At 54.2% G+C, this 16,717-nt stretch overlaps 1 protein-coding gene across 3 annotated transcripts in view; it reads left to right on the top strand.

Moving 5' to 3' along the window:
- Nucleotides 1-16,717, top strand: part of C14H10orf143 (chromosome 14 C10orf143 homolog) — a 59,370-nt gene that overhangs the window by 27,590 nt on the left and 15,063 nt on the right. The window contains exons 2-4 of one of the 3 annotated variants that reach the window (XM_032312591.1): nucleotides 346-453; nucleotides 561-623; nucleotides 13,486-14,039. The exons of 1 other annotated variant lie outside the window; for it this stretch is intronic. In XM_032312591.1, coding sequence (XP_032168482.1) covers nucleotides 346-453; nucleotides 561-623; nucleotides 13,486-13,515 — 201 coding nt within the window. In that variant the 3' untranslated portion in view covers nucleotides 13,516-14,039. Of the gene's footprint in view, nucleotides 1-345; nucleotides 454-560; nucleotides 624-13,485; nucleotides 14,040-16,717 lie in introns of those variants that run through there. One more of the 3 variants, XR_004278575.1, reaches the window with a different exon arrangement.

Genomic DNA, 16,717 nt, shown 5'->3' with positions numbered 1-16,717 from the left:
CGTGTAACTAGTTTCCAGAACAAAATTGATAGATTTTGTATATTTTCAATATCAATAAACCAGTCATAAGAGTTTATTAGAAGAGTTTTAACCAAAGTTGTTTAAAATGTCTATTTTAAATCCAGAAAGCCAAGTAAACACCAAACAGTGCTAGAAATAATGAAGTTAAATGTAATTGATGGAACGTGTTCCTGAAAGACGACGTTTAAAATCACCCCTCAGACATCCTATAAACTCATGCAACTCTGCAGGGGTCTGTGTTTGCCGCTGAAGTTCACGGAAGGCAAATCCAATTAGTGTCCCGTGCTCCCGGAGCCACCTCAAGTGACATTTCGTGTCTTTCAGAAACGGGCATGCAGGAGAGGAGAGGCGGCCGGGCCGGAGTGGGCCTGCCCCCCCACAAACCTCAGCGCCCCGGTGTCCTGGAGTGGTGAGGGGCGGCCACGTGTCGGGGTAGGTTCCTGTTCCCACCAAGCCAGCTGTGACCCATTTGAATATTTTAATAAAAAGTGTAAATAGTCTCTGTACTGATGCGTCTGCGGCTCTGATTTGTTGACTAGATTCCTCTCAACGGTGGAGGGAGCTCGGCCCAGCCTTGCCCGAGATGTATTGCGGGGGAGTCTGTAAGTGCATTAACCTTCTTGTGTGACATAAAAGACAGACTTGTTCGTAAATATTAGATCCATAAAACAAAGTTAATAAAAACGGCAATTACATTTCTAAGGAATGAGGGATATGAATAAAAAGGTGCAGATTGATTTAAGCTTTTCTTGGCATTCTGCTGGGGTGCAAACTGATTTGTTTCCAGCTTCAGATTGGAAATAGAAATGAAAATGCACTTAAAATTTTTTCTCAACACAGGGTTCAGGGAAGGGAACAGGCCACCGGATACAGTTAAAGAGATCATTTGAGGGCATCTTGGAGCAAAGCCCTGACCTCAGTTAATTATAAAAATAGGAATAGGAATGGACTTTTTTTCTTCTTTCCTGGTTAAACTTTCTTTGGTGTTCCCATAAACTTCACAGAAACTGCAGATTTCAGGAGGAGAAAGGAGAAATGCAGTGTTCACACTGTTAATTCAACATAAAGGGGTCTACAATGGCTGGAGTCAATCTCAGTTTCCTTTGTTGGGTAGAGTACCGTAAAGTACACACAGGCATAATAGTACAATTGTTATTAATTTTGTGCTTATTCTAAGAACAAATTAATGTCCTTGGTAACCTCTGTAATTCTTATTTGTTTGTTTGTTTTGTATTTTAGACTTAGAATGTTAATATTGGAATAAAATAGAATTACATTTAATTGCCACATAGAAACCACGAGAAGTGTATGTGTGTGTGTGAGTGTGTGTGTGTGTGTGTGTGTGTTTAGAAACTGGGGTGTGTACTCTGTACATGTGAGTGTTTCTTAGATTTCCCTCTGCAGGGTTTAGAGAATTGTATTGCTCTGTTTTGGTCAGCAAAAGATTGGGTTGATCCACTGTAAGATTTTGAATGGGCATACCGCGGGCTGCCGGGTTTTACATGTTTTATAGTGAGAGGCACGGATTTTGTTTTAACTGAAGACCTAGCGCTGTGTCAGTTATGGCCCACGTGAACTGCCGATCGTCTGAAGTCATTGTAGAAATAGGAAAACAAAGCTTAGTGTCCAACTCATTCTGTGAAGGTGTGCTTTTCATACTCTTATTTTCAGGAGAATTTCTGCTTCTGCATTCTGTGCTATAATCCTGAACAATAGTGAAGTCAGAGATTTGGTAATTAAAACTTACTGTATTTTAGGTCGATTCCTATAACAGGCACACATGCCCAGGAATACAATTACATAAGGTTTACCTTGAGAAATGCAGCCCCATTATGAGTAAATTGTGTTAATACTGGTGACTAACTGGTAACCTTCTTTGTTCTCATCCCATTTCCATGGAATGTATCTCTCAAATCCCCATCTGTTGGGCTGACACTTGGAACGTCATATGGATTCTTAATGCTCTGAGATGCTGTGTTCTGGCATGAATGGCTTAAAGAAAAAAAATTTGGCTCAAGCAACTGATTGGGTCATTTTAGCTAATATTCTGTTTGAACAACAGTTTCTGTTTGATTAGGATTTTTCCTTCCTTTGTAACTCCCCAAGCTTGCCTCTGTTCTGTTTCATAGGAAATGAATCTGTGAGCAGAGAACCTATATTGATAGGTAAATACATCATTTTTTCCCTTAGTGCTCGATATTCTTTTCATCTAAATTTCAGAAACTGACTTTAAAAAATCAGTTTCCCTTTATCTGTAGTTATTCTCAATAAAATTTCACCCAGGCTTGGGTGATTTAATATTTACACCCACTGTTTCTAAAAGTCTTATGTAAATAAAGATTGAAATGTGAATTTGAAAAGTCACACCTCTTGATATTTGAACAGACTATAGCTGCATATATCTTCTTTTTCTAATAATATGGCTAGTTTCTCTCCTAAGCTTTTAAAATAATAAGACACCATTTTTGTATTCTGGAACATCAGAAGGTTCAGTGTTAAATAAAAAGCAAATAGTATTTTTAGAACTGTGAGATCCCAGGGAGAGGTGCTTAACAGTAAATCACAGATGGGCAGCAATTCCAAATTCCAGAAGACTTTATTAGATACACGGCTCCATTCACAAATGTGCACTCGTGTGCGTGAGTGTGCCCTGTCCTGTACCGTTTTCCTAGAGCGGACCCAGGGTGGTGACCTGGGGTCAAAGAGAAGCAAAGTTTGTATCGAGGGGTCTGTGCAGCCCTAACGGGAAACCTGCCAGTGAGTCTCGGCTGCTTTGGTGCTGCTCTCACTCTAACCTCCCTCGGTGCTCCCCAATCACCTCCCTTGCACCTAGTTTCCTGGCGTGCTTCTGACTGAGCAGGACCTCATCCGACTGGCGGGTCCTGCCCTGAATCTTCATGCGCTCTCAGCTTCGTGCCCGAGCACCTGCTCTCTCTCCTGAGCTTTTCCTCATTTTGAACATGAACCGTTTCTCGTGAGTGTGGAGTCTTGGCTTCACAGGTGTGCGGGGCCTTTCTTAGCTGGCCTCCTCCGTCTCATTTCCAGGTTGGCGCGTGGTCCCCTCTCTATAGGTCTGCGCCGGCTGCCTGTGTGGGGACCGCAGCCTCGGCTGCTGCAAGGTCCCTGCCGGGGCAGAGCCGCCTCCTCTGAGCTCTGCTGTGTCCCGCTCAGGTGAGTGACACCTGCAGGAAGACCGTCCCCGTCCTTGGGGTGAGGTGTGGTGCTCCAGCCCCGGGGTGTCTGCCCCACCGCTCTGTGCTGCCCCACGGGGGCCCCGAGCCCAGAAGCAGTGCCGCTGGCCGCTCGCGGACCCCCATCTCTCACAGGTGCTCGCTCCTCTGGGCCCAGCCCTGCCCCCGCTTCCTTGCTCGGGTTGGCTCGGCCGGCCCGGCACGGGGTCCGCGGCAGCCGCGGGGAGGGTGGAGACCACGCCGTCCTCTGCGGATTCTGACCCGTTAAGTGAAACCTGGCAGGGCTTCGCGAGCTGTCCAAGCAACGGAGCGCAGCTCCGGTGGGCTGAGGGGGTAGTAAGGCAGAAAACTCCAGGAAGGACAGATTTCCCTCTTTTGCTGAGGTGGAGATGCTGGGTTCCTGCCACCGTCTTCAGCAGTGTCTGGTCTCTGACATCAGAGCTCCCGGCACAGGAGCCCTCGCAACGGCCTGTTCCTCCTCAGCAACCTTCCCTGCCTCTGCTCTGCTCTGCGTTGTGGGGACTCCTCGGCTTCTGGTTTCTGACCTGGACGCGGGGGTAAGGGGACAGGCCGGCCGGAGCGGGAGCGGCTCTCCCTCTGCCCCTCCCTCCAGGGTGCCAGCTCCTGCAGACTTGTCCCCGTGGTGCCAGCTCTGTCAGTGGCCTGGGCTCCTGGCCCTGGGCCATGCCACCTCCTCCCGAGGTCCTCCCCCCGACCTGCCCCTGGGGGAGGCTGAGGCTGTCGGGGAGGGAGTGTCTGGTTGCCTTGCCCTCCCCCATGGGGCTTTTCTGCTCTTCCTCCCTTAGTGTGCTTGAAGCCAGTTAAACTCCCTGTGCTGCGAGTCCCTAGGTCCCTCTCTGACTAGACCCTTTTGGGTTTAATGATCTAAAGAGGACAAGTCCACCCGGGGGGAAAGAAGAGAAAGATTGCTGTCGGAAGCACAGGCCTCTGGGTCTCCAGGTGGAGGCCAGCGTGCACGGCGTTCGGGAGGGCGGACAGCCCCTGGCCCAGCTCGGAGCCGCCTGGCGTTAGCCTGGGAGAGAGTCAGGCCCTTCTGTGTCGCGCTCTGGCGGTTCGCTGTGTTATCGGGGCCACCTGCATGTCAGGACCTGGGCTGCCAGCGAACTGCCGCTCAGAGGCCAGCGCGCGAAGCAGGTGTTTGGTTTTATAGACACACTGCCACCCCCCCGCCCCGCAACAAGCGGACTCTGGGTAGCAGCCAGAGTGCAGAGTGCTGGGGGACGGGGGGCAGGCGCGAAGGGAGCCGTCTCCCCACCTCTGTGCTGCTCGCTTGTTGGCGCCGGGACGCACTGTCTGACCGCTGCGGGGAGAGGCGGGAGCAGAAATCCAGGCCGGGGTGTCCGGGCTTTGGGCCATGCCCGCCGCCTGGCGTCCCCACAGGGCTATCCGGGCCAGCCCATGGGGGAGCGTTCTGATTCTGAATGGATACACTTGTTTTCTTCGCCCTTTTGATCTCTAAACGGGTGACCTTTAAAATACTTGCTGTGTTTGCCTCTCTGTCTTATCCGTGATTGCTTCCTGCCTCCAAGACACCTGTCGGCAAAGCCCCGAGGCAGGAGCGGCCCAGGAGTGGCCCAGGAGCTGGCGCGCACGGTCCGCCCTTGTCCCCGGCCTGCGGCCCGTGGCGGATGCTGCCGTGCTCGCGCCCTGCGGCCCAGGCGTCAGGCCGCGGCCGAGGCGGGGATGAAAATGTGACATCCTGACACAGAGGAGAGAAGGCCGAGGTGCAGCGCATTTGCCCTTTGTGTCCCGTTTCTGCAGAAGCTCGTGCTTGTCGGTCCTTTCTTCTTAGCCTGAGAGGAGAAAACGCCACCAGATGGAACCCAGGGAAACGTCACCGCTTCTGTGAGAATCAGACCACGCCTGTCCGTTTGGCCCAGGTTTGTCAAGGATCCTTGAGTTTGTTCAGCTCCATCCCTTGAGAGATAAGGAGTTGGGGCCCCCGTGGTCGTGGGCAGGCTCGCAGTGCTCTCTGCGCCTCCTGGCCGGTCCGCGTGCTCACGGCTTCCCTGTCCCGCCCTGGGCGCAGCGAGCGGCTCTCACCCGCAGCGGGGGCCTGGGTCTTCACGGCCGCCTCGCCCAGATGCAGGGACAGCTCCTTGGCCAAGGCTCAGTGCTGGATGACTCTGACCAGAGGAATGCTCTGGCCAGGAGAAGGGCCTGGCAGTGTCAGGACAGCCAAAGGCGAATCCCAGAACAGAGGCATTTGGATTGACTTGTGTACACTGTCTTCAAGTAGTCAGAGAGGCAGGCAGAGAGCCCGATACGGGGCTCGATCCCAGGACCCCGGGATCATGACCTGAGCCGAAGGCAGAGGCTTTAACCCACTGAGCCACCCAGGCACCCCTGGATTTAGCTTCTGACGGTGAATGTCTTTAGAGTGCAGGAACCAGGAACATAGTGTGGTTTTTTTCTCTTTTTTTAAAACTGTGTTATGGATTTCATTTCCAGGCTCTGAAGGAACACAGAGCCTTGAGATGACTAGAAAAATGAAATGAGTGCTTCGTTCTCTCTAAATAGAGTGAGTGAAGCCGCGAGGAGATGGTGCCGTGGGTCAGAAGCACTTTAAGGAAAACATCACGTAGACTCGCTCGGAGCCGCTCGGCTGCACCCACGTGCGTGCTGCCTTCTGTGGGTGGACGGCGCTGCCAGGTACACGGGTGGTCTGTGCGTGCACACACATCCTGGTGGCCGTGGTGAGGTCCTCCTTTGTTGGGGCTGCTCCTGGCATGGGGCGGGGAGGGGGCCGAGGGCAAGGGGGCGAACTCTTAATGCCCAGAGACAGATGTGACTTTGACCCGTGGAGGCATGGGAGCCAGAATCTGGACCCTTGCAAAAAGTTCCGAGCCTGGGAGAACTGCTTGTACCTTAAGGGGATTAGAAATTAAAATACCAGGCCATACACGGATGTGGGTGCCATGTTTGTTCTGTCCCAGTGCTACAAGAACCAAAAAGAAAGCATGAACATAAAAATAGATACAGGCTCTTGAAGTCCTTTAAGGCCTTGGACAGTGGCAGATGCAGAATCATCCTTCGGGGACACCTCCCCCGTCCAGGGCACGCAGGATTCAGAGCTGAGGCCGTCTGCACGGAGGATGTCCCATCAGAACAACATAACGACATAAACAGATATGCCACTGCGGGGCCTGGGTCCCATCTGGAAGGACAACAAGCAGGATATAAACCTCCAAGATTCTGAAATGTGTTCTGAAAGACCTTCACTGTATGAAATTCACTATAAAGATAATTATTTTGAATTTCAAAAACAAATAAGAAATAGAGTCAGGGGCACTGGGTGATGCAGCGGGTTAAGCGACTGACACTATAACACTTGGTTTCAACTTAGGTTATGAGATCGAGTCCCGTGCTGGGCTCTGCACTCAGCGAGGATCTGCTTGACATAATCTCTCCCCGTCTCCTTCGGCCCCTCCTCCCACTCACGGACCCTCTCTCGCTCTCTCGCTCTCAAAAATAATAAGATTTAAGATAGAAGAAACAGAGTCATGATGAGAGGATAGTGTGAAAAAAGAATTGGAAGGTCAACCCCCCCAAAAAAAGCCCTTCTAAAAGTGAAGGATAAAATCAAAGTGAATGATACAATCATTGAAGTGAGGCAGAGTTAGGGACAGAATTGGTGAACTAGGTTTGTCCAGGGAAGTCATCCAAAACAGCATGAATTGGAAAATATGAAATTGTGATTGGGAGTCAGAGGAAAGAATGGAAGTTCTTTTTTTTTTTTTTTTAATTTTTTTAATTTTTAAAAAATATTTTATTTATTTGACAGCGAGAGATCACAAGTAGGCAGGCAGGTGGAGAGAGAGGGGGAAGCAGGCTCCCCGCTGAGCAGAGAGCCCGATGTGGGGCTCGATCCCAGGACCCTGAGATCATGACCTGAGCTGAAACAGAGGCTTCACCCACTGAGCCACCCAGGCGCCCCTAAGAATGGAAGTTCTGTCAGGAAGTCCAGAAGGAATGAATTTAGAGAACAGAAAAGAAAAGGATAATGAAAAGACTTATGGCTTTTAAAAAGACAATAGCTGAGAATTTCTCAGAATTGAAGAAAGACGTGTAGGCAGCCAGTTTAGAAGCGGAAGAATGGAAGAACAGGTGGTAGAGGTCACCGTCAGATGTCAAGACACATTACAAAGTTGCGAGAATTCCGACAGTGTGCTCTTGGCCCAGGGGTGGGGAATAGACCAGTGCCGTAAGTCTGTGGGCTTGAAACTTGGGTATATGCATTGCAGAGATGGTAGAGCAGGTCATTTGGGAAGCACAGAGTCCTCTAACTGTGCCAAGGTGTTTGGCCCTCTTATGGGGAAAAAGAAGACTAGATGTCTCCCTCACACATATCAGTCTTGGGAGGTGGGTGGAAGGTTAAAGACCCTAAATGTGCAAAGTACAAAATCTAATAAAGCCACATGGGAAAAAAATGGATACAGTTGACTACGTACATGAGACACATTGCATACCGAAGTTCCTCATTACGGTTTTAGAAGATCCATAAGGCAGGGAAGACATTTGTGACATACAAATGGAGTTTGGCAGATACATGGACAAAGTCTGCAAAATGGCAGTTCAGAGAAGAGGGAACCAAAGTAGCCAGTAAATGTAAATGGACGTTAAGCCTTGCTAGTAATTAAGGGTATCAACCTAAAGCATCGAATTAGCAAGAAAAAAATAGGAACAAAGCTCCAGTGTGGAGAAGGATACGGGACATCCTCTGTCCTCTAGCCTTAGTCCACCTCCCCCCACTTGAGTCCTACCCACATATCCCTTCCCCTGATCCAAAAGGAACTGCTTGCCAAACCCGAGCCCTTTAAGGATGATCCGTAGGAGACGGAGTCTGAACAGTGTGCCGGGTTGCTCATTGGAAGCTGACGATGGACACGCGGGCGAGAATGTGGAGCGAAAGGGTCCGCCCTCCTCGTTCGAGGCCCACCTCGTTCGAGGCTCGGTGACTTGCAGAGCAGGTGCCTGCTCCGAGTGGTGGTGGCTGTTCCAGGTGACCCAGAAGATTGCTTCCTGGGAATCTTAACAGATGCTCGAAGAAATGTGTACAGAACTTAGACTAAGTGGCATTGCTTGCTCGCAAAAAGCCGGAAACAACCCACCTGTCCGATAGGACAGTGGATAGATCAGTTTGGGTATATTAATTCAATGAAGTTTACACAGTAAAAACGGATGAATTAAGGGCATTACAGAAGACCGCGTGTAGTATGATGCTGTTGAGAGCCAGTGTGAACATGTAAAACGTTGATACAAACTAAAGGAGTAAAAGATGTTGCTGAGAATGAGACACCCCAAGTTGAGGACGATGAGCTGCTTTCTCCTCAGGCGGGCGGACTCGGCTGATGCAGGGCGCTTCAGGCGTTTCTCTCACGTGCGCTCCCCGCCGGCTACGCGGTGCTCCGGGAGGCTGTGTTGCGTTTTTGTCTGTAGCTGTTTCGTTCTCCTGAAGTGTTGGGCGTGGAGTCTGCACACACCATCACGGTGAAGGGGAAGGTAATGAGGTTCTGTGGACCTGCTGGGGAGGCGGGAGGGCTTGTTCGGGGCGGGTGGTGCTTTGACCCGGGACCTCTTGTTGGGGAAACCTTGGCATGACGTCTTTGACGCACTCAAAGGGGACAGTGCGCGTGTGAACATGGGGACCGGCTGTACCAAGCACAAGGCTAGGATGACCAGAGTGGGAGCCCCCCCGCCCCCACCCAGGGAATGCGGTCGCCCAGACTGACTCCAGAAGAGAACAGGAACGGACCAGTAATAATGAGATTGAGATGAGTTGTGAAAGATAACCCAAAAGCTACCATCGCAGGTGGCTTTATAGGTCAGCAGAAATCCTCTGTGAAGTAACAGGTGGGTGAGTTCACGTTAGAAAGTGGCTACTGGACCAAAGGAGGAAAAACCCAAATGATCATCTAGTCCATGCAGAAATGGCATCTAGTTATCCCCAATTCCACCCAGAATAAAAACTCAGCAAACCAGAAACAGAAGTGTTTATCCTGGGGAGTTTTGGGGCTTGTCCCCCTTCGTGGAAGCATTTGTGTTGACAGAGGGGAGCACAGGTTCGCTGGCCGTCTCACTTCTGTTCAGCGGGCTGAGTCCGCTCGTGCGCGGGGTGCCTGACTGCCCGGGGAGGGGTGATGCTCTGACTTTTGGCACATAAAGACAACCGAAAAGAAGCAGTAGTATAGGAATTGGACAGGAGAAAATAAACTGTCATTTCCAGCCACTGTAATTACCTACCCAGAAAACCCAAGAGGAGCTGCAGGGACGGTGCCGGGACACAGTCCTCCTGCCTGTCGGATGTAAGATGAAGACGGGTAGAGAAGCCGCGTGTCCGCGCAGCGGCGCGTTCCTCAGCCATAAACAAAGGATGGCGTCCTGCCGTTTGCAACACCATGGGTGAACCTCAGGGGCTTTGTGCTGAGTGAGAGGAGTCAGAAGAAGACTCCCGCTGTGCGATCCCACTACGCGTGGAGTCTTAGGAGAAGAAAAAGCAGTGTGTAGAGACTGAGAGCGGCGTGTTGGCTGCCAAAGGTGGAGGGTGAGAGGGGTCAAAAGGGGTAAAACAAAAAATCTTAAAATTTAGAAGACAGTAGCAGCCCCGGGTGAGTGGGTTCATTAAAGTGCTCGGGCTCCTCACAGGGGCGCCTGCTGGAGACCGTGGCGGCGTCCTCTCCGCCAGAGCCCGGACGCATGGGTCCGCGCTGAGACGGTTCTGTGTGAGCGGCTGCTCACTGGAGTTGGGACAGCCTGCCCTCGTGCCCACTTCCGAAGTCCACGGAAGCTGGGCATGCGGCTTGTTTGGTTTTTTGTTGTAAACTCAAGGCTTTTCCAGAATGCACATTCCTCCACATTCCCGGTTTCAAAAGGACCTGTTTGTCCCCAGCTCAACAGTCCTCCGCGATGCTCCCCATCCTCATACGTCTGGGATGTGCGTGTTGTGAGTCGCCCGCTCGGGCTGGGGGACCTGCGCCCAGCACGAGCCTTAGCCCAGGTTCAGCCCTAGATCTCCTAACCCAGCACGAGCACCCGACTCCACCTCGGAAGCATGGGCAAGGTTACGGGATGCCACCTGGCCACCTCCACCTCCCGCTTCAGTCCTACGCACTTGCCCTCCCCGCCCCCCGCCCCAAATGGAGCAGTTACCGACCTTGGTCCTTTGAGGGTGATCTGTGGGAGGAGATGATAAAGTTTGCTCAGTGTTGTTCCGAGTTGCTCGCTGGAAGCTGCTGAGCCGATTGTTGAGTTGTTCCCGTTGTCCATTCCCATGCCCTAGAAGGGTCCTACACAGATGAGGCTGCAGCAAGTTCCAGAGCCAAAAAAAAAGAGGCAAAAAAAAAGTCATCTCAAGAATCAGGTGTCCTTTGCGCTGATGTAGGCCCTGCTCTCCTCAGCTGCTTCACGTGCTTGCTGACACCGCGGCCTTCGTGACAAGGCGGAAGGCCAGGTTCCGATACAGAATCCCTGAATTTCTCCGAGTCCTGTCCCGGGACCTGTGGGATGTGGGAAAGCTGGCTGCTGGGCACGCCTCTCCCTGCTTCTGGGCTCTGTCCTGCATGACACAGGGCCTTGAGCACATTCAAGGGACACGTCCAGGCTCCTCACTCCCACTCCCACCTCACAGAGCCTCCCTCCAACAGACAGCGAGCCTTTGGAGTAGGGCCATGGAGCGGCCTGTCCTCGGGAACGTACCTGGAGAAGAGTCTGGAAGGGGAACCGCGGTCGGGGTGGACACACCCCTTTGGCTCTGCGGGTTCTTTACCCCGTGGAGAGGTACAGCTGAAACGGGCCGGAGGGGGGCCCTCTACAGCATGAGGCCCTAGGCTGGTGGGTGCACGGGGACGGTGGCTCGGATGGAGGGAGAGAGAGATGAAGTCTTACTCGGTGGAAATTCGGAGACAAGGCACAGTCCCGTGATTTCTTCTGGAGGTGGGGAGCAGCAAGTCTTCAGATGGTGAGAAGAACAGAACAAAAGCTTCTCGAAGGGGAAGATCTGTTCTGCCCGGAGGAGAGGGTGAGCCGTGTTGAAAGGCCAGTTCGCACTTTCAGAAGAATGTGAAGGACTGGCTTTGGGTTCCTGGACCTGCAGGGTTTCGTTCAGTAGTTGTCACAGGCAGGTCTGCTCGCCACAGCCTGTCCTGTGTACCTGGGGCTGTCCTAGGAGCACCTTTGTCTCTGGAGGCTAGTTTGGCTGCATCCAGAACTCTGCATGGACCGTAGTTCCTCACTGTGCCTACGACCTCTCACTGCCTCCTGACTTCTGTGTTTCTGATGGGAAGTCAGCTGTCCGCCTTCTGGAGGATCGTCGTAGGCCCAGAGGCTTCCCCTGCTCTGCCTCCGAGAGGATCTGTGCTTTGACACTCCAGATGTGGACCCCGTTGGGCCTGAGGCCCCTTTAGTCCCAGTATTAGAAACAAATAAAAGCTGTCTTCAAAACCCATCTTTCTTTGGTGGAAAATTGTTGGAAGTGTATTTTATCAAAGGTGACATGTTCCCACGGTTTCTTACAAGATGACGTTTCAGGCCTGCTCAGGCACCGGCATCGTCAGCGAGCGCAGGCCTACGGGCACGACTCTTCTCGCTCCTGTGGAGTCGGACACGCAGTCAGCGCCCAGACCCCGCCGTCACATGCACCCCAGGGGGCTGGCGTGCACCACGGGCACTGCAAGGTCCGGGGACTGCATGCCTGACCACTCGGTCAGGGACAGACAGGCTCCGGTTTGTGGTGTCACTGTGGCTCTGCACTGCAGGATGGACGGTGGCAGACTGGAAGACGCTGAGAAGAGTGACTAGAGTGACGCGGGAACCTGGCAAGTGCTGGGCGACGGGCTTTAAGGAGCAGTTTCTGCGGGTTCTTCTGTGCTTGAGGTCCTGGGACTCAGTGTTGATGCTGACGTGACTCTGTCTGTGTAACTGTTAACGTCTGGTCCGTTCTGCCTCCAGCAAGACCCCATTGCACGGGGAGGGTGGGGACGGGGGCTAGTTGGAGACGACTCAGTGAAGACCTTCTTGAAAAGAAAGTTTGGTTTCCGAGCCCCGCGCTGGTGGTGCTGGTGGCGCTGTTGGCAGCAGTGGTGAAGACGGTGGCGGCCTTGTGCAGTCCCCTCCTGACCAGCCAGTCTTCCTGTGCTGGGAACACCGGCCTGTTGAGTAAATTCAGCTCCTGCCTTCATAATCTGGGTGCAGCCTGCATCCAGATCCCTGCCTGTGTGTGCCCTGAACGTGGCTTCCGTCGTCCCCGATGGCTTCTCTGGTTCTAGAACATTCTGACCTCTTGTTCTCGTTGCCTTGGAGGCTCTCTCCCACCTTGTAGGATTCCAGTGTGTCTTTTTGGTCCACTCAAGATACCTCTCCTGTGTAAAGCCTTCCAGACCCGCCCCCTCAGGTAGAATCAGCGGCCTCCAAACCATCCCATTCCGAGCCACTGGGTGAGCCATGTCTGTGACACAGGAGCTCACAAGCCTGGGTCCCACCTCCCCGACTGTTCGCCAGTGCCAGGTCTCTCGGGCTGGGTGCCCATGGCTCAGAGTAGCACCACCTTATCGGAAGTGGACACGGTCATGGAGCAGGCTTTCTGGCCCCACCCACCCTTCCGGGCCTCCGCCAGCCCGGGGAGCCCACTGGCATCATGACGCGGTCTTACAGAGCAGGACCCCTGCCGGCTCCTGCCGCTGGGCCACAGATTCACGCTGCTCTCTGCTGGGATAGTGCCCAAGTGGGACAAAGGCTCCTAGATGCTGGGCAGGACCGGTCATTTCACAGGGGCTCAGTGCGGGGCCGCCTGTCTGCCCCGGGCCAGCGGGTCCTCCCGTTTCCTCCTGCGGGTGAAGGTGGGGGCGTCAGGCGAGGTGGGCAGGGGCCCTGGACTGTTACGAACCCGGGGCGCGTCCAGAGCCTGGTCCCCGCCACAGCGCCTTTGTGTTGGACCCCTACTCGATATTTAGACAACATAATTTTTAAACATTCTACTTTATGAATATATAAATTTTATTTTCACTCTTTTTCCCCTCATAGCACTATAGGGGAGAAGAAAAATAATGTTTATTGAGAACTTCCTATGTAACAAGCACTGTAGGAAGTACTTTAAATATCTTCTTTATTATACGTTATGTGTAGTCTGTAAACGTGTATTTACCTCGGAAATAAAACGTTCTTCCCAAGTGACGGCCTGTCATTTTAGGTGCAGCTCTGCGCGGGGGTGTCAGCTGCGGTGAATCCGTTCCCACCGTGTGTTTTTGTATCATTGTAGGGACATCTTAACCACACCGAGAGCCAGTAGGAGTGCCAGCTGGAAGGTTCTGTCTGTGTGCCAACAAGGGTCGCCCTCAGCATGGACTGGGTGCCCACCCGTCCCACCGCAGCCCGCGTGCCCTGGGCGGGAGGTCGCACCGCCTGCCGCGCGAGTCAGGAGGACCCTGTCGCCTCAGAGGAGTCTTCAGCCCGGTGTCCCCGCCGCACCTTTCAGACGTCTCTTTCTTGACGAGGAAATCGTTTGCCTCGTTTAAAAGTTTAAGAAAAAAATGTCGGTGTCAAATTTCCTGTGAGGTTTGAGGACCGTGTGGCTTCTGGAACGGTATCCAGATGTGGCCCTGCTTTCACACTTTCCCGTCGTTTTGTGGATGGATCCGGGGCTGCTCGGGTACTCTTTTGTAATTAAAAGTCTTATTTTTATATTTAAAATGCTCTATAATCTTACACTAAATTTCAGTGAATGCGGGTATCCAGTCTGTTCTGTGTAATTCCCCAAATGAAGTTATCAGACACAGAGCCTCTTTTATATTAAAATGGAAATTTCTCATTTCTCTTGGGTTTTCTGTGCATTGTCTGACTGTGGAGACTGGCGTCCTTCTCCCCGGGTCTGAAGGCTTCCTGAGATGTCCTGGTACCTACAGGCAAGGTCGCCCGGAAACCACTGGGTCATGGGACTGCTCCGAGGCCCTTTACCCTCCCAGAGCCCCCGCACGCCCCGTGTTGTGCTTGCGTCATCCCCAGGGCCATGTTCTCCGCCAGCGGCCACCCCCCTGCACTGGTGGTCTGAAGAGCCAGTCCACGCACGGCCACGGCTTGTGTTCGTGGAGGGGGTTCCCGTGGCGCGGAAGGGCCGGAGAAGACCGGTGTGGGGAGGAAGCCGGCGCAGTGCCAGCCGGCTGTGGGTCATCCGGAACCGCAGGGCACACTGCCGTGTTGCAGGAGACAGAGGAGACTTTTCCGTCCCCAGCGTCTTGGGCGGTCTGTGGGCACTTGGCCGCGGGTCAGGGCACGGTCTGCTGAGCCGAGCCGGCCGTCCCCACCAGCACAGCCGAGGCCCAGAGCGGCGTGGCTGGGATTCGTGGCCCTGAATGGGTGCTGTGCGACAGCTGTCACGGGCCCCTCTCTTCAAAAGGAGACACGTCTTCGTTCTCCGAGAAACAGCGGGCGTTCCGGAGTTCTGAGGTTCACAGCGCTTCTTCTGGGGTGAGCTCGTGCCTCTGCCCTGGCCTCACGGGGAGAGGGGGCGGCCACACCCAGACTCGGTCCCTGTGGTGAGGGCCGCAGCACACACGTCGCCCCGGCTACTTAGGGAATGAAAAGCTTTCCTGTAGAGAATAAGCCCCGTGCATCTTCCTGCCGGCTGGAAAGCCCCCGTGGAGAGCTGGGCACACGGGGTGCGGGGCTCACGTCCCCCACGGCGGCGTGCTGCGTGAGCCGGTCACCAGCGTCTTGGAGCCTTGTCCCCCTCCCATCTGCACAAGGGGGTGACGGCGCACAGGCCTTGCGGGGAGCCTGAGACACAGGCGTGCACAGACGACCTCGGTGACCGCTTGGGGACTGCCGCCGAGCTCCACCGTGCAGCCCCTCAAACCCCAAAGCAGACACTCCTCCGCAGAGCAAAAGGACACGGAAGTTAGAGCCGCAGCAGCAGGGACAAAGGTGGGGGTGAGGCCGGACCCGGCAGTTTCCTCACGAATCCCTCCGGTTCCCGGTTCCCGGGTGGGGAGGGACGCTCGCCACGGACACCATGTCAGCGAGCACGTGTCCACTCAGGCCGGTGGAGTCCCCATCCCAGGGCCCACCCCATCCCAGGGCCCACCCCAGTCCGGCCTCCCCTGCCCGGCTGCCACGCACCCCGGCCTGCGGCCTCCCCCTCGGCTCTGGGCCTGTCCCGCCCAGTCAGCCTCCTCAGGCGCTGCCCTTGGAGGCCGCAAGGGAGAGCCGCGCGCAGGTGACGCCCCGTCTGGCTGTGTTCAGGGTTAGGAGAGCAATGCTTGTTCCCTGGAGAAGAACGGGGGACGCGGAGCCGGGGAGGTAGGCGCCACGGGCACAGGGGGTGGCTGGGGGCCGGTGTGGACTGCCGAGCTGTGGCCGGGGGCCGCTCGCTGCAGGGAAACGTGGCCTAGGGAAGTGGGGGGGACCCCCTCCCAGAGCGCGCCGCCCACCGCTCGACGGCGCCGACACCAAGTCTGCCGTCTTGTCAGAAGCGGTGGTTTAGTAAGTCGGAAGGTAAGCGCGGGGATGTCTTTTCTGTCTTCCGGGGTGAAGGCCAGGCCAGGATGCCCAGCGTGGTGGACTCGAGGCCCGCGTGTCCTGCTGGGATTCGCTGGAAGAGTGTCCGGGGCGGCCACACGCCTCCCACGGCAGCCACCCCTCCCGGCCACGTGAGTCTGTCAGCACCGCGGGACCGAGCACATCGGCGAACAGGTCAGACCTCACACCCCACCCGTGAGGCCCACAGAAGGGCTCATGCCTTAAAGTGCTTCATCTGTGTTCTCGTTTTTGAAAAAAGATTGGAGGAAGGGAGTGAGAGAGAGTGCGAGTGCGAGTGGCAGGCCAAAGCGGGGGGCCCAACACGGGGCTGGATCCCAGGACCCCGGGAACATGACCCGAGCTGAAGGCAGATGCTCAACCGACCGAGCCACCCAGGCGCCCTGTGTTCTGTTGTCGGAAGAGAAGGGATAGAGCCGCCCTCGTTCGTGCGTGTGCGTGTGCATGCGTGTGTGTGTGTGTGTGCACGTGTGTGTGTGTGAGGGGATGCATGCATGCATGTAGCTTTTTCACTAAAACACAGCGCACACAGAAAGTGTGAAGCCAGGCCCAGGCGCGTACGTGTCCTCGCGCGGGCGGCCGACTTCTGCGGCTCCCGCTGTCCGTCAGGGCGCTCTTTGCTCCCAGCTCCCGGCTCCCGGCTTTGCTCGCTTTTTCATCCACATTCACCTCAGAATCACCTCACCGGGTCTCAGAAATAAAAGCCGCATAAGACGGCAGTTGGATTGCGGCTGAATTTACTGATTAGTTGCAGGATGAGCAGATTTCCAGGACTGGGACCTACTGCCCAGAGACACCGGGTATTTTGCCACATTTTATGTATCTAGGGGCTTCCTTTTCTTTCTGCTTTTGGCTCTTGTTTCGCTAGTACAGGTCCCGTACTTGAAGCTCGGTCCTAGCTGTCTCTTTTCCGTTAGATGTTCTGATCATAACTGTTTTAGCAGATCGTTTCTCGGAAT

The sequence above is a fragment of the Mustela erminea genome, chromosome 14 (assembly GCF_009829155.1).
Source record: "Mustela erminea isolate mMusErm1 chromosome 14, mMusErm1.Pri, whole genome shotgun sequence".
NCBI classification, from domain to species: Eukaryota; Metazoa; Chordata; class Mammalia; order Carnivora; family Mustelidae; genus Mustela; species Mustela erminea.
The sequence above is the reverse complement of the archived record's forward strand: the minus strand, read 5'-3'. Positions and strand labels throughout refer to the sequence as shown.